The sequence below is a fragment of the Balaenoptera physalus genome, assembly GCF_965194825.1.
Source record: "Balaenoptera physalus genome assembly, chromosome: 9".
NCBI classification, from domain to species: Eukaryota; Metazoa; Chordata; class Mammalia; order Artiodactyla; family Balaenopteridae; genus Balaenoptera; species Balaenoptera physalus.
The window spans coordinates 22706590-22729095 of NC_138888.1; the positions used below are offsets into that span (position 1 = coordinate 22706590).

Here is a 22506-nt window from a genome sequence, read left to right on the forward strand (position 1 = left end):
TATGCACATTAAAGTTGGAGAGAACACATGACTTTATTATGTTGAAAACAACTGCAATTTGCCTTTTGTAAAGATCCACTAAGTCATCAATAACTACAAGTACTGCATACAGTCCAGATACTTAGTTGAGTATTCTGTAATGTGAGATTCTGTACATACTACTATAGATAAGTAGTACAATATACAGAAACCTAAAGAAAAAGTAACCCTTCAAATTACTGAATTTGTATATTTAACTTTTCTTCTCTTATAAAACAATCCTCTCATATATTCCATTTTTTTAAAAGTTCCATACGTTGATTCTCATTTTCTTCCAGGTACAATTATATTTTGCTCCACTTCCCCTTACCTGGTCCTTACCACAACCTTGAAATTTAGGCAGGTCATGTTTTACTCACACTAAGGCTCTGAGACATTAAAAGACTGGCTCAATGAAAACACAGATTAACCTGGCATTCAAGGCCTTCTACATTGTGGACATGGCTTCAGTCTCATTTCCTACCATTTCCCTCAATCCAGCTGGGATTCTGCCTCACCTGCAGTCTTTCTCGTGCTATTCTCCCTGTCTCATACGGTTTCCTCTTCTGCCAAAAGTCTCCTCTCCTCTTAGGTTCAGTTCAAATGTTTATTCCCGTATGAGCTACCCTGACTCCCAGCAAGTCAACAGCTATTTATCATTTACTCAAGTCAGGCACTATGCTAAGTGCCAGAGGTAACGGGATGAACAAATTCGGCATGAGCTTTGGAGTCCAATGTGAAAGCCAGGCAATAACTTCCATCACTAAATGTGACACCTGTATTGTCTGAAGTCCATAATACTTTCTTCATCTTTTTCTCTTAGGATTCTATAATCCCAACATTATAGAGATGAGGAAGTGGCATTACAAAAGTAAAATGACTTACCCCATGTCACACTAGTAGTCAACCCAGCCATTCAATTTAGGGCTGTTCTGGTAAGCTACAATTAGCAAACTGCAATTTGCAATTTAGACAGGAATATATACAATAAGGGAAAGTGTGCTTTTTTTAATTATTATTTTTATTTATTATTATTTTTTTAACACCTTTATTGGAGTATAATTGCTTTACAATGGTGTGTTAGTTTCTGCTGTATAACAAAGGGAATCAGATATGCGTATACATATATCCCCATATCCCCTCCCTCTTGCGTCTCCCTCCCGCCCTCCATATCCCACCCCTCTAGGTGGTCGCAAAGCACTGAACTGATCTCCCTGTGCTATGCGGCTTCTCCCACTAGCTATCTACCTATTTATTTATTTATATTTATTTTTGGCTCTGTTGGGTCTTCGTTTCTATGCGAGGGCTTTCTCTAGTTGCGGCAAGTGGGGGCCACTCTTCATCGCGGTGCGCGGGCCTCTCACTGTCGTGGCCTCTCTTGTTGCGGAGCACAGGCTCCAGACGCGCAGGCTCAGGAGTTGTGGCTCATGGGGCCAGTTGCTCCGCGGCATGTGGGATCTTCCCAGACCAGGGCTTGAACCCATGTCCCCTGCATTGGCAGGCAGATTCTCAACCACTGCGCCACCAGGGAAGCCCTAGCTATCTACTTTACATTTGGTAGTGTATATATGTCCATGCCACTCTCCCACTTCGTCCCAGCTTACCCTTCCCCCTCCCTGTGTCCTCAAGTCCATTCTCTACATCTAAGTCTTTATTCCTGTCCTGCTCCTAGGTTCTTCAGAACCAGAAAATGGGCTTTTAAATGGTACTTTAAATATAAAGAGAGTCATTTTTAAAGTAAATGAATAAATTGCTTAGGAAAGTTTAAGTTACCTTCTTTTGAAGTCTTTTAAAAATGAGACAGATTTTCTTTGGTCTGAAATAATTTAATATTGTCTAAAGACTTAATTGGGTAAGTCGTATTGTAATGACTTTAGAAGGTTCCTTCATTCCTAATTTCATAGTATGAACAGTGTAGAGACATTTAAAACACCTTGGGTTCCTTCATTAGTATGTGAAGTTTAAAAAACATTACTCTAACCTGAAATGGGTTCACTTTAATAAATACATGGAAAAAAATTTCCCCAAAGCAGATAAGTCAACACAACAGTTTGATTTTTATTCCACACTATTTCCAAGACACCCCTAGAAACTGGTGCCTGTATTTTGAGCAGATTTTGGCAGTTGTAACTCAAAACTAATTCACCTTTACATTGTTTTCTTTAAAATAAAGGATGCTAAATATTAAACAATATTTGAAGAGAAGAATTTCAAGATGTCAATATTTTTGAAATCTTTTAACTTCTTTTGGCTGATTAGACATCCTTTCTGGGAAATAGGAATTACAAAAAGAACTTTTACTTTTGTCCCTGGCCTCTATGTTCCTGTTTTGTAACTGGACTGATGAGAGTCACTGACAACTGCAAATTTTAGCCACTAAGTCAGCAGTGGTTAAATAAGAATTTTCATTTAATTTTTAAATCATTTGCACTTGCTACACTGAAGAATGACTGGCCAGCAAACACCAATCATACGTTAAAACAGGGGTTCTCAAACCTGGTGCATGGAAGAATCATATTAGGGTGTAACAAAAAAATAAATTCCTGGGACTTCCTGGTGATCCAGTGGTTAAGACTTCACCTTCCAATGCAGGGGTGCAGGTTTGATCCCTGGTTGGGAAGCTAAGATCCCACATGCCTCACAGCCAAAAAACCAAAACATAAAACAGAAGCAATATTGTAACAAATTCAATAAAGACTTTAAAAAAATGGTCCACATGAAAAAAAAGAAATTCTTGGCCCAAATTATAGAAAACCTGATATAAATCATTCTCCACTAGCATACCAAAAAGCCACCTTGAAAGAGAATACTTTATTTATTTTTTATTTTTTTTTAACATCTTTATTGGAGTATAATTGCTTTATAATGGTGTGTTAGAGAATGCTTTATATTAGCTGTCTCCAATTCTTCCTCTTGAACCCATCCTAGTCAGGTTTTTACCCCTAGCATGCACTGCAACTGCTTGTGTCAAGGTTAAGGATTACTTCTCTTGCTAAATCCAAAGCTTAGATGTCATCTTACTTGTCCCCATTAACATGGAAAGTTGAGTACTCCCTCCTCCTTGCAACCCCCTTTTCACTTGCTTTCCTGGTTATCAAGGTCTTCTGGTTTTGCCTCACTGGGTGTTCCTTTTCAGACCTTCATAGCGATTTTTTCTCATCTCCAGGGTGGGGAGTGCCACAGACTTCAGTTCTTAGACTTCTTGTCTTGTTTTCAACACTATACGTTGATGATCTCTTCCAGTCTAATGGCTTTAAATACTGTGCAGTCAACTCCCAAATTCATATTCTCTGCTCAGACCTCTCTTCTGAACTTCAGGATGTATACATTCAACTCAGCATTTCACTTGTACATCTGATAGCTCAAAACATCCAAAGTTCAAAACCGATTTCAGATCTTCCCGCTACTCAATTCGTTCCTCCACGTCAGTAAATGTCTTGTAGTTGTTCAAGCCCCAACCTCTGAAGTCATTTTTGAGGCCTCTATTTCTCTCATATTCTACCAATGAATCTTAAATTCTGTCAGTTCTACATTCAAAATGTATCCAGTTTCTCACCATGTCTTCGATTGCAATTTCTGGTCTGAGCCACCACTGCCCTCACTTTGATTATTAATAATATACTAACGGTGCCCCTATTTCCACCCTTGTCCATTATAATGCAAGTAATAACACTTTAAAGATAGCAGTCAAATCCTGTCAACTCTATTTGAGCTCCCCCTCCCCACCAACACCTGCCAGCACTTTCCTCACTCTAGATTAAGCCACGTTGTATTCCTTGCTATGTCTTGAACTTTAACAGGTAACTGTGCTGTTCACAAACCTTTGCACTTTCTCTTGTCTCTTCCTGGAACATCTGTATGATTCACTCCATTATCTTCTTCAGGGTTTTGCTAAAATGTTGCCTTCTCAGTGAGACATTCCCCAAATACCTTATTTAAATTGACCTTCCTATCCCAACCATGGGATCCCTACCATGATATTTATCATGACATACTATACATTTTATGTGTTTATTTGATTATTGTCTGTCTTCACCAGAGGAATGTGATTACCATGAGGGCAGGGATTTAATCTACTGTTGTATTACTACTGCCTAGAACAGTGTTTGGCATGTAGTAGACATTAACAAATATTTGGTGAATGAATGAATGGACAGTAGATTCTGGAATCCATTTTTTTTTTTTTTAAATCGAGTACCACAAATGATTCTGAAGCTGGCTGTTCTAGAACGGCACTAAGAAAAACACTGAACTGGAGTGAAACACTTTTTGCTAACGAATAAATGTGAACATTAAACTTCAGTACACAGTTTCACTTAAGTTTGCAGGGAGGGGTCAGTGGATAGGGTGAAGGGTGTCCTTGAAACCCCCTGAATTATATGAAAAAAAAGCAATACACATATGCATGGGAGAGAAGCCACAGCTTTCATAACATTTCAAAGTAGTTAGCGACACAAAAGAAAATAAGAATCTCTAAGTTGGTGGTAACATCACAGATAACACATTTATACTCTTAGGCCCTCAATTCTCCCAAGTATATTACACAAACAACAAGGGCTCTATATAACTCCCAGGAACACTGGACATAGCACAATGAGAAACACTTTAAAAATACATATTCAACAAACTTACTATCATGATTCAAATATTAAAGTGTTATCACAAATTACATGTATTTCCTGGAGACTTATTCAAAATTTTTATACCTTTGTATTTTTCAAAGCAACTAGAATTTTATAAAACAAATTTTAAAAATGAGAGTAAAACTGTACCATAAAATCTTAACTATAATACACAAATACTTAAATTTACTCTATTTTTATAATATTTGAAAGGTACACTCCAATTAGCTGAAAGATATCCAAAGAAGGTATGAACATTAACTAGAGAATGGACTTGAGGATATGGGGAGGGGGAAGGGTAAGATGGGACAAAGTGAGAGAGTGGCATGGACATATATACACTACCAAACGTAAAATAGATAGCTAGTGGGAAGCAATCGCATAGCACAGGGAGATCAGCTCTGTGCTCTGTGACCACCTAGAGGGGTGGGATAGGGAGGGTGGGAGGGAGGGAGATGCAAGAGGGAAGAGATATGGGAACATATGTATATGTATAACTGATTCACTTTGTTATAAAGCAGAAACTAACACACCATTGTAAAGCAATTATACTCCAATAAAGATGTTAAAAAAAAAAAAATCCACCAGGGCAAGAAAAGAAGCCAATGCTATCTTTTGGGGGGGAAAAAAAAAAAAAATATATATATATATATAGTTTTGTGAAATAACTTTACTTTATATAATTTCATCAAGCTTGGAGAAAAGTTTTAAAACTAGTACAGGATATCTTTCACTCAGATCACCCAATTGTTTACATTTTGTATTATCAATGTACTCAAATATGCATGGACTTACTATGCACATATTAATATGCAAAATGTTTACTGCATTTTTTTCTGTACCAATTAAGAGTAAGTTGGAAGTCACTCTGCCCCCTTACCCTTTCATTAATCATTTTCTAAGATCAAGGACAATCTCACACACAACGGTTATTAAAATCAGGAAATTTAACACTTACACAAGAATACTGTTTGATCCACAGTCCCAATAAATTCTGTCAGTTGGCCCAATGATGTCCTTGGTAGTTCCTCCCCTGGGTCTATTTAACTTAAAAAGCATCCATTATTTAGTTGTCATTATCTTTTTAGCCCTTAATCTGGAACAGCCTTTGTTAGCGTTTCTTGACCTTGACATTTCAGTTTGGATTTATCTGATATTTCCTCATGATTAGGTTCAGATTATGCATTTTCCACAGGATTTGCACTGAAGTGATATTTGCCTTTCTCCCTTCATCTTATTAGGAGCCACATAATATCAGCTGGTCCCAATATTGATTGTGTTAGGTTTGACGACTTGGTTAAAGTGGTGTCAGACAGGTTTTTCCATTACTGGCTTACTATTTTCCCCTTTAAAATTAATAAGCAATCTGAGGGGAGACATTTAGAGACTAATATAAATATCCTGCTCATCACTAAATTTTCTACCCTCTAGTTTTAAATCCCATTAATTATTTCTAACTTTATCGTCATTTCTCTATTTATTAGTTAGAACGCTACTGTAAGGAGCTTTCTCTGTCCTTCCATTATTTATTTATTCATTCATTTATTTATTCCATGTATGTTTCAGTAGGGACCAATGAATTCTTATTTTATTCAATGCATTACCTATTAATATCATTCATATTTCGATAGTCAAATTGTCCCTGATGCCGACAGTGGGAACCCTTTCAAGTTGGCTTCTGGATCCTTCTGACATGTTCCTGTGATTATGTGAACCATTTCTTTACTTTCTGGCACAGTAAGAAGGTCCAGCTTCATTTAGTACTTTCACTTACCCAGCCCTAGATTCAGTCCTTTCTATAAGAGTCCTGGTTCCTTTTATAGATGAAGGGTATTTAGAACACAAAATCAGGCACTAGAGGTGCTCACTGTTATTGATGCATCATTGCTTCTAGGTTCTTTCAGTACAGAGATATAGGAACTATGTTTTATGTGCATGTGTACACACACCTATGTATATATGCTGTATATACAAATACATGCATATACTGTATATGCACACATTTATAGTATACATACATACTGTTTATAGAAATATATCTATTTTGCCTTATTTGTATATTTAAAAGCATGAGTTAATATGGACATCTCCAACTCCAATCCAACACTATACTACAATCTAGTCTTCGCCCATCCCCCACTGTAACTTCTTTCCCCAGAAGTGAGAAATCTGGCTCCCTCAATATATTTACTCATTTGCACAATCCTCGAATATAGAGTCACAAGTTTTAGAATTGCCAACTCAATACCATCAAGAAAAAGCAAACCTACAAACAATAGTTCAACATTTAACTTTTTTTTGCAGTAAAACTGATATACCTTGAGATGTATAAATCTTAAGTGTATAGTTTGAGTTTTGACAAAAAGATCTACCTGTGTAAAACATACTCCTATCAAAATACAACATTTCTAGTTCCCCAGGAAGCTCCTTTATATCCCTTTCCGGATCAATTTCCCCTTGCCATACACCAAAAAACTCCTAATTTTCTTCACTAGAATCAAGTTGTCTATTGTAGTACTTTATATGAAGGGAATCATACAGTTTGTATTCTTTTGGGTCCTTTTTTGCTCAACATAATGTCTACAAAATTGATCCATGTTTTAGGGTAGATCAGTAGCCTCTTTTTATACCTTAGTAACAGCACAATTTATTTATCAGTTCCTCTGCTGGTGGACATCTGGGTTGTTTACACAGCTTTGGGATATCATGAATAAAGTTCCTATGAGCACTCCTGAACAAGTCTTTTCTGGACATATGTTTTCATTTCTCTTGGATAAACACCAAGGAATTGCTGGGTAAAAAGGTAGGTGTATGTTTAACTTTATAAAAATCTGCCAAATCTTTTCCCAAAGTGGTTATGACATCTAACATTTTCACCAAGCAATGTACGAAAGCTCTTGTTTTCACACATTCTAGCCAATATTTGATGTGGGCAGTCTTTATTCATTTTAGATAATTTTACTGCTTTTGAACTATTTATCCTACCAATGACTGAGAGGGGGGTGTTAAAATCTCCAACCACAATTATGACTTTTTTTCTATATTTTCTTTTATTTTTATCACATTTTGTTTCATAAAGTTTAAAACTGCTATTAGGTACATAGACATTTATAACTGTGATATCTTCTTAATGAACTGTAATATCTTCTTGATAACAAAATGTCCCATTTTACCTCTGGTAAAACATCACCTTAAAGTTTACTTTATCTAATATTAATATGGCCACCTCAGATTTTGCTAACTTAGTATTTGCACTGAATATTTTTTCATCCTTTCATTTTCAAAATATCTGTGTCTCTGTATTTAAAGGATGTCTCTTATAAATAGTATACAGTTAGGACTTGCTTTCTACTTTTAAATTGGAGTGTTACTCCATTTACATTTATAGTATGTACTGATACAGCTGTATGTAGGCCTAAACTTTGCTATTTGTTTTATATTAGTCCTATCTGCTTCTGTTTCCCTCTGTTCCCTTTCCCTGCCTTTTTGGGGGGTGGATTACCAAATATATATGTATAGTTACAATAAGTTTTACTTAAATGGCATATATATTTTTTTAAAGAAACGAATAAAAGAGGAAATATATAGTTTTTAATGTATTTACTTATACACTGTATCAGTGTACTTTATTCCTTCCTATAAATCCAAGTTGTCATCTGGTATCATTTTCTTTCAGCTTGAAAAACCTCCTTTCTGCTGTTCTTTAGTTCTTTAGAACTTTAGTGCAGATCTGCTAGTAATGAACTAATTTATCTAAAAATGTCTTTTATTTTACCTTCATTATTTGAAGGGTAGCTTTGCTCTACATAGAAGTCTGAGCTGTCAGGTTCTTTTGCTTGTTTCCTTTTTCTTTCAGTACTTTAAATATGCCAATTTCATTATCTTCTTGCCACAACTTTTTTAAAAAATGAGAAGCCACCCATCCTTCAAAGCATTGTTACCTTGTGCGTAATGTGTCATCTCCCAAGACAGCTCCTTCAAGATTTCCTCTTCCATCACTGAACTTTACTGGTTGGACTATCACAACCAGTAAATGCTCTCAGGTATGGTTTCTTTGTATTTATTTTACTTGAGGTTCACTAAGCTTCTTGGCTCCATAACTATTTTTTTCACCCAATTTAGAAAATCTATGGTCATTATTTCTTCAACATTTTCTTTCTAGTGTCTTTTTTGGGACTCCAATTGTACATGCTGGGCCTCCAAATATAGTAGTAATAATACATAATATGCCTATTTCTGAATAAATTTATCTTAATATATAAGATTGAGTAGATGAGGATAGTTTCCATTAAAATTTTCATGTATTTTATGTGGATGTCCTCTCTAAATATTAGAACATTATCCATCAACTAATAAAAGCAAAATTAATGATTTTTAAGCGTTTACTATATGCTAGGTACGTTGTTAAAGGCTTTACATATATTTTCTCATTTAAAATCCAAGACACCTTGAAGAAGTAGGTGTAACAATTTTCTTCATCTTACAGATGTGGGAACAGGCTTACATAAGTCAAATAACTTACCCAAAGTCACACAGTTATGAAGTGGCATATGGGATTTTGAGGCCAATGCCTGCAGTATTCTGAACCACATTATACTAACATTGCATACAAAAATATTTCATTCATTTACAACTATTTGAAGATCAGGTACAAGACACTGTTCTTGGCAATTATTATACAGAAGTGAATACAAGATACATGAAATTCCTACTCTAATAAGAGAGACAATACTACCCTCATATCTTTCTATTTATTATTACAATTACTAAGAATGAGACCTTCAGTGTACAGTGAGAGCATGAAAACTTAAGGTATGGTGTATGTACAAAACACAGTTTTGTAAGTAGATGCATTTCTCCTGATCTACCATGGTTTTCTAGGCTCGCAAGAAGATGTTGCTTAATTCTGAACCTTACAGTGCAAATGAATACCTTAAACAGACTACCTCCTTTGCAGACAGCTATTCATGTACTACCTCCTTTGCAGACAGCTATTCATGTACTACCTCCTTTGCAGACAGCTATTCATGTACATTATTATTCCAGTTATGTTGCAGCCCTGTTTTTCGAGTAGGGAGAGTCTCTGATTGAGATACAAACAGGATTCTCTGGGAGCTCCCATAGAGGGATGTAGATCAGTGCCAATCAAAATATGGTCCCAGAACCAGAGCTGGCCTGCAAACTGTTTACCACTTTTGTGACAAGACAGTACAGAAATTGAGAGCATTTAGGAAACTTATAGCAAATTAGGCTTGTATTTTATATGTCTTTTTAAGGTTTTATTTTTCTAGTTAATTATTACTTATATTTTACAAAACAATCAGTTTGCAACAGAATGGAAATTAAGAAGAAAAAAATGCTGGACCTTTATCACACAGAGTTTGTTAATACTGTTCTGGGCCATAGCATCTGGGGACAAGGAACTTTTATTTTCTGATTCTGTTTTCTCACTGTAATTCAGGGTTGTGAAAGTGAAACAAGATATATCTAAAGTGTCTAAGCACAGTGCCAGGCAAATGGTAGGACTGGATCGTGTCACTGTATTTTGTCATTACTACACCATATATCATCATACTCAGTTATTCTGCTTCCCTTTCCAAGTTGGAACACAAACCTTGTGAGGGCAGGAAAACATGCCATATTCATTTGACTCCCCAAATTAGCAGAAACTCAACAGATAAAGGCAAAATGGTATCTGCTCCTCAAACATTGCTAGAAGTGAAATAAATCTAAAATACGATAAAAGAAAGCCTATCAATACTGGCCGTAAGTAGTTAATACAAGATGTTAAAGTAGAAAAATAACTTATTTATATTTTGAACATCACTTGCTTTAAAATACAAAATTAAAAATTTTAATATATACTTCTGGTAACTCTATACCTAAAACTGGGAAACTGATTCCAAGACAGTTATAGGAATGGTAGAAGTTTACAATGACAACAAATTTAATCAAATTTTGAGATGGAATTGTATATATAAAGCACAGTTAAAAGAGTTAAATAACTAAACAGATAGGAGTGTTCAGAAACAGAATAGCAACAAAGTATTTTTTTTTAAGTTGAAGACTAAAGAAAATACAGACTTTTAAAATTTCTGTGAATACTGCAAACTATGAATAATGACATGAAATTAAAAGGAAAAAATGTCAGGAAATAGACCAAGAAAAATGAGATCTATTACATTTTAGATGAGTTATGAAAGAAGTTCCATGTAAACAAGTCTGAACATTATCTTCATCTATAGATTGAAAAATGAAAAGCTAAACTATAGCAACTTTTGAAATATCTATAGCTAAATAGCTACTAAACAGCTACTGTTTTTACTCTGAGATTTTACCCAATGTGCAAATTTACAGCTACTGCCAGAGAAGATGTAAGAGTAGAATGAGAGTCTCCCCTTTGAGGACTTGCAGTGTAATCTACTCCAAAATACGATATACAAAACTTAAGTCAGGGACTTCCCTGGTGGCGCAGTGGTTAAGAATCTGCCTGCCAATGAAGGAGACACAGGTTCAATCCCTGGTCTGGGAAGATCCCACATGGCGTGGAGCAACTAAGCCCGTGTGCCACAACTACTGAGCCTGTGCCCTAGAGCATGCGCGCCGCAACTATTGAGCCCATGCACCGCAACTACTGAAGCCTGTGTGCCTAGAGCCCATGTTCCACAACAAGAGAAGCCACTGCAATGAGAAGCCCACGCACCGCAATGAAAAGTAGCCCCCGCTCACCACAACTAGAGAACGCCCATGTGCAGCAACAAAGACCCAACACAGCCAAAAAAATAATTTACAAAAAACAAAAAACTTAAGTCAATACATTTATAGTGTAACACTCATAAAGTTAAGATCCTAAATGAGTTGAGAGAATGGAGAAATGCATATAAGGGCTAGAATAATGGAGCTAAGACTCGAAGAGAAGGTAAGACTTAGACAAAGCAGGCTAAAAAACCAAAGTTTACAACGGTGAAAGCTGAGCGGGAGGTAAGCAGAATAGTCTGACAAACATACAACGGGACTGGTAAGAAGTAGCATAAGAAGGCGTCTGGACTTGCAATGCCAGGAAACGAAAAGTCCCTGTTAGGTTCTTCAATAAAACAATGACAGAGGAGAATAGGTTCCAGGGTAAAAGAGCCTAAAATAGGAAAATTAATTAGGTAAACTGCAGTAACGTAGCTTGTGAACCAACGACCTTAAAAAAAAAAAGGCTGGAATGTTAAATAAAAGGAATTTAATTAGAAGACTCAATATCTTTACGTACAAATGCCATAAGAAGGCCCCAGATGTTCGTCTTGCTCCCTCCCTACACTGACAACCCCTACATTGCCATGTCCTGTTTCTTCTCCTTTCTTCCTACTAGAAATTAGTTCTTTGCTGTCATAATTTCTGGTGGCTCTACTTTTCGTTATCGTTTATATAACTTAAATGGGTAATTTTTCATCCCTCCTTTTGGAGCTTCTAATCTAAAACTATTTTTGCTTCTCTCCTTTTCTTTTTTTGTCTGCTTTTTCATCTTTGCATTTTATTCTCCTTTTCCCATCTCTTCTTGCATGCTTGGAACATATAATCATACACTGGTAGAGCTGCAAAGGACCTCAGAGATCTGCTCAACCAGGCTTCCCATTTTACAGAAGAAAAACCAAGTCCTGAGAGGTAAAATGACCTCTTGGTTTGGAGTTTAGGCTTGGATCTGACAACCACTGTCACTGTTCTTTTAAATAAATTTTCAGAACTGATACGGAAAAAACACACCATTTTTTAAACTTTAAAAAATATAATTAAAAAAAACCCATTATCTTGATTATAAAGATGATAAAATTAAAAGATAATTTTAAAATACACAAATAAAAACTACAAGATAATTATAATGCCTTTCCCTTCCTCATTTTCTGTTATTATAGACTTTAATGTTTCTCAAACAGCATTCTTTGAGAAGCAAGGGAAACAACTCTTTTTGAAGAAAGTTCCAGCTTTATTAAAAAGCTATGGGATACTATGCAGGTAATAACACCACCACATTTCCTTTATAAATGAACAAATAAGAAATAGCAATTCCTGAAATACACCTACAGGAGCATATATTAAAAAAAAAAAAATCTGCCTACCTGAAATCCTTAAACTTATTCTTTTCCCACCTTTCTGTTTCCTGTCTTTGTCTCTGCTAGTGTTTTCAAAGTATAGGATGAAACTAAAGTGAAAGTGGAAAGGAGGGAATGAGTTACAATGCTTTGAGTAACCAGTTATACCCAGCTTTTAAAACATGTCATGTTTTTAGTAGTTATTGTGAAATAAGAAATGTTCTGCTAGTTTGTGTCTTGTTTTAGGCATAGAGTGCTTAAATCACAAGTAAATAAATACAAGCCTGAGATTTCCTCAGACAACAATGAGGACCTACCAGAGAGGGTTGATGCCGATGGCTACTTTGCTTATCTGTTTTGGTAGGAGCTGTGAAAGTCACAGCTAGAGTGTATTCCTCCCTATTCCACTCAAGTGGAGCATTATTTAAAGTTATGACATTTTAAATCATTATTCTGAAAAACCTGTATCTCAGTGATAATGATGAAGATGCCACTTCTAGAAATGGAAAATGATGGAACAAAAAACCAACATTAAAAGTAAGGGAAAACAGAATTTGAAACTAGGCTGATCAAACTGGCTGGCTGGGGGATTATGTTATTGGTGTATGGACAATCTTGCCAATATTTCACTTTCCTTGTCGGCTGCCTTTATTTAGTCAACCTTAGTTCGTGGCCAAAAACCAGTTCACTAGTCCTATAAGGATAAGATCACTGTTTAATAATGGATATGAGAAATGTCAGCATTGTATGCCCAACAAATTATAACTTTTGATATATACAACTTTCACTGGATGTATAAACTTTGCATGTTATAACAAACATATGTAAGTTAGTGAAGAGCACCCACATATAATTACACATTAAATGTGTGTACATACATTTTCTAATTTAAAATGCAGGATTTACATAAAGGCCCAAAGAATAAACCTCAGCCCAATCAAATAATTATAGGGACTTCCTTTCCATGCTGGCCTTACAATGCCTAATTTCTTTTTCCCATACCATTTAAGACCCCTCCTGCTCTCTGGATCCTTTAATCACCAACACAGATGCTATTTCCTACTTTAATCCCAATTCAAGGCAGAAAAACTTAGGTTGGGTGATTAGACAGGGAAAGAAAAGAGCGTAAACATTTTGGGAAAATGTTCCTTTCACTCTTGGGCTACGTGCAGTCTTCACTATCCTCAGTATCTAAACATCTCTTCCCCAGCTCCTTTTGAAGCCCTCTCATTTGTCCCATTAAGAGTCCTTGCCTTAGCTACTATGTTCAAATAACTAAGAAAGCTGTTCTTTGTTAAGGATACCTATATGTAAACTTAGATGTTTTTTCCTTCTGAAATGCAGATGAATTACATGCTAATTATGTGTGGAGGTATTTATGTGTCCCTTAAGTAAAACAAAAACAAAAGCAAAAACAAAACAAAACCTACATTACTCACTTAAGACTTCTGGACATTTTGTTCTTTTTCCTGTATCTATTACTTTACCTTTTATCTGGGTTCCCCACTGTTAGCAGTTATAACTTCAAAGAACTGTGTGCTTGCGTCTGAGATACGTGGGCAAAAGGAGCTCCTCTAAGTAAGAAGTAGGAGAGGCAAGAAAAGCCATCTCAGAAGTGTCTGGCAAACTGATCTGCTACTGTGCCTTATCATGACCTTCTCTTCTAATATCTTACATTTCTATCGACTTCTCTAATTGTGTTTCTTTATTCACTTCTTCCTCTAGCCTTTTAAATACAGGTGTTTATCAGGATGTTTACCTGACCATCTTCTCTCTCTTTCAAAACTATCTTCTTACCTGAGGGTTTGTCTAATCTCCTAACTTGAACTTTCATCTCTATTTTGAATATTTCTTGTCTTTTTATTTCCGAGAGTCTTGTGGTGATTTATTTTTGGATGCTATACCTGCACCTCACACTTTAAAATATAAGTCTAAACATATTATTTTTCCTCAGGTCAACGACAACCCATTTTGTACGAAGTTCCACAGTAATCATTAACTAGTTCTTTTGCCAAATGACTTGTAGTTCTTTCCTACCCCAGTTCATTCTATAGAGTCTTATCATACCAAGCACCCCAAAGTATAATTCTTTATTCAATAAATCCCCTAATTGAAGATGCCAGGCCTTTTATCATCTGTCTGATCTGGCTTATGACTTACTTTTCTAATCTGGTCTCATTATTCTCCTTCAGCCACGTGGTACTCACCAAAACCCTACTACCTATCTACAGCTTTCCATAATGTCATGCTTAAATCACCTCTATGTCCTCTGTATGCCCTATTTAGTATAGAGCCCCATACTAGTAAAACAGGAAAAAAAATCCAGATCAGTAGTAACAGGAGACAGGAGTAGAAAGGGAGCTAAACAGTGGATCCAAAGGGTCTCTAAAATGCAAAAAAGTGAGACGCATTTGTGGTTTTCACACTCCAGGCCTCAGTTTTCTCTTATATTTCTCTATTTCAAGAAAAGTTAACAGCAGTGGCTCTCAATGGGCATTTCCCTATACCCTAGCGGGTGTTTGGAAATATCTGTTGGTGGTTTCTAGTCATCTGACTGGGGAATGCTGTGTGGGCAAGAGCCAGGATGCTTGATGTTTTGAAAGAAAAGGGACAGTCACACACAATAAAAAAGTGTCCCTCATTCGGCACAATTTTGAAATGTTCTGCACATCTCTGCCAACTCAAAAACTCAGCTTATGATCATCAGGCCTAGAGCTTAACTACATTTTACATATAAACCAAGCATTTATTGCACAGTTTTGATGCACTGTTTTATGAACATGTAAAATATCTCATAGATAGACTGTACTTTGTTTTGTTTGGAACGATACACTGAGTTGCTCACCATTTTGAAAAAATCATTTCATAGAAAGCAATGTTCTTCATAGATTTCAAATCACTAATATGACATGCCTCTATCAGTCTCATTTGTAACTCTCTTTTCTCCTCCGTTCCTCCCTCCCTCATTCCCTCCCTCCCTTCCTTCCTCTCTCTCTCTCTTTTGTTCTCTTTCTAGATTAATATCTCCTGTCTCAGAAAACAAATTTTCCACGTCAATGGTAAAGCCTGCTACAGTGAAAACAACACTGAACTCACGGCAACAAGTTTGTCACTTAGCCTCAGTTTGCTCATATATAAAATGAATATGTGCTCTACTTATCTTAGAGTGCTTATGAGAAACAAACTGATAAAATGGATAGGAAGTATCTTGTAAAATGTCAAGTTCTATATGTATTTTACAATAGAGACAAATCTTTAACAATAATATTCCTGGCTAGAAACAAAATAGGAAAAAAACAGCACTAAAAAGTCTCTGCCTCCAGTAATGTTTACCAAATAACAGTACAGAAATTTAACAGCATCCAGGATCTGTAATATTTAAACACTTAATAAAATCAAACTCTGAACCTGGGGTTCAGAGACCAGTACAGTAGCTATGTACTCACTAAAGTATAAAATACATCCTGGATTTAAAGAACTTACTACAAAAAATAACATTTATTGTTAAAAATAATTCCATCTTTTGTTTTCACTTTTTAAAATGTGGCTAGTAGACAATTTAAAATTACACGTTTTGCTTATACTACATTTCTGATGGACATGCTGCTCTAAATAAACAATGTAATAATAAAACTAATAAAAAGCAACCATACTGATCTCCAGCCAATAAGACAATAAAGAATGTACACTCACTTCATCAGTGAGTTCTCCAAACACTGTTATGACATCTATTAAAAGACTTGCAGTATAGAAGGACTTGATCATGTTTCTGGAAGAGAAAAGAAAAGTTCATCTAATTCAAATGAAAAATGTAAGAATCAGTCTTGTAGCTACAAGACAAAAACTTCCAATGTTTATAAAAGCACTCTGAAATTAATGTTTTAAATAAAATCAGATTTCAAGAACACAATGGAGCGCCTTCTGTAATCTGTTATTAGGAGGAAGTTACAACACATACAACAGGTGACCATACTACAAGGTTTCATAGTATGCTTTTGATTTTAGAAAATGTAATGACAGTACTATCTGAATCCATATCAAGCCATGTGTATTTCTTTGTATTTAAGTATTATCATAATAATGACAAATCACTTGAATCGGTAGGGGTGGGAATTTTTAAAATCAGTATCATTGGACCAGGCTGTTTTTGGCTAAAATCAACACAGATTTTACTAAATGGCTAGTTAGGGTATATTTACTAAGAAAATGAATCTGCCCTGGGTATTCTTCGTTTAGCCATTTTCTTTAAAAAGCCAGGATTACTCTTGTAACCCAAACTCATTCTGAGATTCAAAAAAAAAAAATCTAAATCATTAATCAGGAAGTCTGAGAGTAATCAAGAGAAAACTGGATAAATTCTGGTTATACAGTAACTAAACTTATAATTTTTATTTTATCTATCTTTACTTACTTGTGAAATCGCCCAGCACGATCTTCATTATCTGCATACAAAAACATTTTCAAAGCATAATTCTCCAAATGGGCAGAACCAACTATTTCTTGAGTAACAGCTTCATTATCACCCAACTGTTTCTTAAGCTAAAATAAAATGAGATACAGAACTTATGATTCTGGGCTCACAGAAGTGTATACTTAAGTATAAAAATTCCCAATAATCAAATCTAATGTTCACAAAATTTTGAAGACACTCATGATAACGTGAAAGTATAATTTAGCTCTAAATATCAAAATAATCAAGAATAAAAAACATCCAACTATCTATGTAAAGCATCAAATATTTCAAATGTACTAACAAGTATCCTAAAAATGGAATTAAGAAATTCTTTCCTAACCATACATAATTTAAATTTTTAATTTATTCCTATTTCAATTTCTTCTATCAAATATAGAAAAATACAATGAGAAGGATCATTATATCCTAAAAAAGTATCTCTCAGAGCACATTGCATTAGAGATCTAATTCTAAGTAAGGTATAAGAAAACAAACTTAGAATAGGATTACGGAAGTTTTAAAAATTTAGACAAATATATACCTCAAATCAACACAATTTACAACCATGTAAATTTCCAGTCAGTACATCCCTTTCCTACACATACAATAATTTAAAGTATTTTAAAAACAACAAACTAAATTCCTACATTTTACTCAGACTGTCATACTGGAGTAAAATGACCTTCTGGAATATTAGATCTGAGTACCACACTACTGTTTAAAAATTGCTTTTTTCAAAGAACATTGTAAAATAACAAACTAAATTTAGAAAAAAGCAAGAGGATTTTTCATAAAATCAGCAAAGTACATATTCTCATAATTAAGGCCCAGAAGAGATTGAATACTGGAATTTAAGGACGTCTGGGCATGCTTATCCTGAACAAAAACAGAAAAAAAGCCCCACATATAACACTGGTTTACTGTATCCACACTGTGAAATGATTTAATTGTAGGCAATTTATTTCTAGAAAAATTTAGTGGGAGCATGTCATTTCATCTCACCTTCAGCATAAAATATCTGGCAGCAAAAACATAATATACTTGAAGTGTTCCAACTATAAATATAAACATTATAGCACAAGCAGATATGTTCTCACCATGGAATGAAATTCCTTGTTATTTAATGTAGATTAAATAATAAATTCCTGGTAAGTCTCTTTATAAATGTGATTTTACATTCTGAGTATTATAAAGAACTGTTTGAGTTTTGTCTTATCCATAAACTATTGTTATTTTAGCTATTATTGTTAAGCTGTAAAATTAATAAAGAGATATATTCTATATAAAATGTCTGTAAGAGACGGTATTGTACAAATGTATTGCTACGTGTCAGACACATTCTTCCTCCCACCTCTTAACCCCACCCTCCAAAAGAAGAGTACTCAAATTTTTCCTGCATCCACAGAAGCAGTGTTAGAAGCAGAAGGCCAGACAGGTCCAAGGGCAGCTGAGTTGTCATCAGTGGTGCCACCAGGCTACCTTGGATGGTTAATAGTAGCAGATGACAGGATTCCGGGTCAGAAGGCCAGGCACCCATACAAAGTTAGAGAGAACACTACTGCCCATGGCTGCTTAATACAAGTAGGCTTTGATCTGAATAACTTTCAACATTTAAAAAAAGTTCTGGGCTGACTGGTATAAGTGTATTGATTTTTAATATGTCTGAATTTTGTTTCTCCAAACAAAATAATGCAACTGATCAAATAAATATTTAGGTTTCTAATTCTCTTGAGCAGGTCACATAACTAAACAAGCAAATAAAAAGTAAGCCACAGCTATGAATATAACTGCCTTGGAGGAGATGCATTAATGAGAAGTAAACCTTGACATTGTTAAAAAAGACACTGGGATGGCTGGGCACGGGAGGCACAGGGTGGAGCCCTGATTACTAAGTAAGGTTACTATGGTTTAACACTGCCTTCCTGATGCATTGACATCCAATCAAATCCTTCAATTTTCCCTGGATTCGTGCTTCTACATAACCTGTGAAGTTCCATCATAGTTCAAGATGACTTATTAGTCACCTACCACATTTCTGCTAGCAGAGGAAAATGCCTAGACCATAAGAGTATCTTGTTATGGGACCAAGAGTAGGAGGAAGAAACAATAGGCAACTTCCTTCATGGTCCTTTTCACTAAATAAATAGCCCGTTTCTTTTTTTTTTTTGCCATGCCTCATGGCATGTGGGATCGCAGTTCCCCAACCAGGGATCGAACATGCACCCCCTGCAGTGGAAGTGCAAAGTCTTAACCACTGGACCACCAAGGAAGTCCCCGATTTCATTATTACAAGAGCCATTTAAGAATTCCCAAATCAATCATCCGTGTGACTGCATGAAGGAAGGTTAGAAAGGGTTTGTCACTTACGAAAGAATGACTCAAAGATCATCTACAATAACCTGGGACAAGATATAATGTATATGTAAAGATATTGAAACCGACTTACACCTACTTACAACTCCCTAAGCAGTATGACGTAAATGAAAAAAAAAAAGTGTCTTATTTTTCCTCAGCTATGACGTTGCTGATTGCTGCCAACAGGAAGAACTAAAATGACAACACACACACAAATGAAATAAAACGGCATTTTAAACATTAATCAGAAAATAAATTTTCAGTGTTCAACTTACAGCTTCTAACTGATCCATTAGCTTTGATAAAAATTTACGACATTCAGGAGTTTTACTATCAATCTTCATTCCCGTTTGCATCGCATACAAACGACCTACAAAGAAAAATACGATTTGAACAATTTCCAGGACTGAATGTTTAAAATATGTTTTGTCTAATTAATAATTCAAAATTTAAGTGAATTTAGAAATAAAATAAAACTTTGATTTACTATGGCTCTTATTCACAAATATAAAGAACACAAAAATATTATCCAAAGAATGCAAGATGAATGATGATGATAACAAATTTTTATGAAGTAAGGCCTTCTCTTTTGGCATTATGTTTAAAAAATAAAAGGACTAGGTCCTAAGCTGTCAAAGGGACCTGCAATTTAATAGGTAAGTGAGGGCATTCAGAAAAACAACCACGTGTACAGGAGCACTTGCCAAGGGCGAGATAAGTAATACTGATAAAATACACAATATGGGCTGGGACAGTGGGAAATGCCACTCGAGCTGAGGCTAACAGGGAGAATTGTTTTGGTCATTTTTATATATACAAATAAGTATACCATCTCTTTAAAAAAACAGAAATATTAGAGATAAGGCTGAAGCTAAAAACCTCTCTGCTACCACAATCCTAAATAGCTTTCCCAGTGATAAGAGCTGTAAAGTTTGGTGGTAATTGTTGCTACCACTGGTATGTACATACACTGCCTATAATTCACCTCTTACATTCAACAATATGCTCAGGAGATCTGTGTAGCACTACAGTGCTCCACACTATGGCCACATCAAACTAAAGCACATTTGGGTAGTTCTCAGATTTTCATCATTACCAAACATGTTGCGCTACCAGACCTTCTTGAGCATACATTCAAGAGTTCCCTGAGGGAGATACCAAGAATGAGAATTGCTGGCTCATAGTATATGTAGTACCTTTCTCACTTTAAGAGCTACTCTTAAAACTGTCTTCCAAAACGAATTACCACTATGCAGTTATATCTATAACACATGCAAGCACCCATTTCTCCTAAACTCACAAAAAATTGATATTAAATTAAAAATTGATATTAGACTTATCAATGTCAGAACTGTGTTATCTCACTTTGATTTTGCATTTTCACTACTCAAAAGGTATTAGAGATTTACTGGATAGCTCTATATCCTCCTTTATGAATTAGGAATAGCTATCAAAATAAAAGGAAAAAATCTGCCAAATTTTCTGTTGGGTTGTTTGCTTTTTAACAAATTGCCGTGTGGCAGTCCTTTATACAGTAGGAAGGAGGGATATCATGTTTCCCCCACCAAATGGAATCTTGTGAACACTATCCTCCTTCTCTGCTTTATTTTCTCCTCAGCAGGTAATCATCTTCAATCTTTTTATCCTCTGATTCTACTACAACTCCAACTTAAACTCCATGAAAATGGCGATTGTAGTCTACTTGGTTTGATGTATCCCTGGCATCTGGGATAGTGCCTGGCCTTCGATAAACATTTTCTGAATAGACAAATACATGAATGAAAGAATAGCGCATTCTGCCCCACTGATTTAAATGCCACTTTTATCATTCATTATCATATATTAAGCTTTCATAGGATAAAAGGGCCTAATTCTTTATATTGTCTATCTTGCTTTGTTATTTGTTAGTCTACTGGTCTATCATTGCTTTACTTACTGCAGCTTTAGAACATGGCTTGGTATGTTAGCTACTCTCAGGATTTCCAATTCAATTATGTCAACCCAATCATATCTTCTTTAAAGATGCATTAATATACAAATAATACAGTTATGTATTCTGCATGTATTTTTAATTTCAATAGCTGTATCTGAGGGAACTACTTTTGAAGGCTTAGGCTTTTAGAGCTAACTCATGTTACAGAGCTTTAAGCTTAATTAATTAACGCATTTATTTCTGTATCAAATTTAAGGGTTTGACCCATCTAGGTATTAATGAGAGGAAAAAAATGGAGTTCTAAAAGTGCTGTATAGATTTACACCGACTTACAGTGTAAAAAGTGTGATGCTTTCATTTTCACTGCACAGTAACCAGCACTGGATATCACTCTGACAAAAAAAAAAATTCTGAGAAGCAAAAAAAGCACTTATTATCCATCGCTTTAATCACAAGTGTGACTAAATTTTGTCTTTTTCTCTTTCTTTTAACCAGTCATATTTAACAACATGTCCAGGTCGTTTACCCATTTGAGTACCAGGTTCTAATCACCTCTCCCCACTCCACGCCTTTTGAAGCATGGCTGAACACCCGCCCCTCTTCGAACCAGTCCTATCTCTTGAGTTGTTCAAGCTCTGCACCTGTTTCAGTCAGCTTTTGTTGTAATTGTGACTGAACTCCCCAACACCTCCTCTCTGTGAGCTGTTCTGGTCTTTTTTTCCAGCATTTTTGTTGCATTTTTTTTTTTTTTTAAATTAAAAGTGCATCACATGAGCTCTTTGGAAAATAAACATATTGGCTGCAAATATTGTGCCATCTTTCAATTTTTGAATATTGTTTTAAAACACAGAAGCTTAAAATATTTATGTACCCAAAGCGATTTTTTCCCCCGATCAATTCTAAGCTTGGAAAGCTCTTTTATCTCTAAGAAACTGGATATTCAGTTATGATTTTTCCAGTTAAATTCCTTTTTGAATTTAACTTTTAATAACATGCATCCACCTCAGTTACTGGCATCTGTCTCAAATACACTCAATAAATAATCCTTTC

General features: G+C 35.3%; 1 protein-coding gene and 2 long non-coding RNA genes across 7 annotated transcripts in view; 1 reads left to right on the plus strand and 2 right to left on the minus strand.

Annotated features, from left to right (window-relative positions):
• LOC309667006 overlaps positions 1 to 22506 on the plus strand; it is a 1642277-nt gene that overhangs the window by 178512 nt on the left and 1441259 nt on the right. The gene's annotated exons all lie outside the window — the stretch shown is intronic.
• The window catches only part of VTA1 (vesicle trafficking 1), a 72593-nt gene that overhangs the window by 34461 nt on the left and 15626 nt on the right, over positions 1 to 22506 (minus strand). For 3 of the 5 annotated variants that reach the window (XM_082474931.1, XM_082474928.1, XM_082474930.1), the window contains exons 2-4: positions 19799 to 19893; positions 17127 to 17254; positions 16409 to 16484 (exon numbers count right to left, since the gene is read on the minus strand). In XM_082474931.1, coding sequence (XP_082331057.1) covers positions 16409 to 16484; positions 17127 to 17254; positions 19799 to 19893 — 299 coding nt within the window. Of the gene's footprint in view, positions 1 to 16408; positions 16485 to 17126; positions 17255 to 19798; positions 19894 to 21789; positions 21849 to 22506 lie in introns of all 5 variants that reach the window. The other 2 variants (XM_082474929.1, XM_082474932.1) reach the window with 2 other exon arrangements.
• LOC309667020 lies at positions 1268 to 16402 on the minus strand. Its single transcript, XR_014267482.1, has 2 exons — positions 9617 to 16402; positions 1268 to 9586 (listed from the first exon to the last, which is right to left on the minus strand). It is a non-coding gene; the product is annotated as an uncharacterized lncRNA (long non-coding RNA).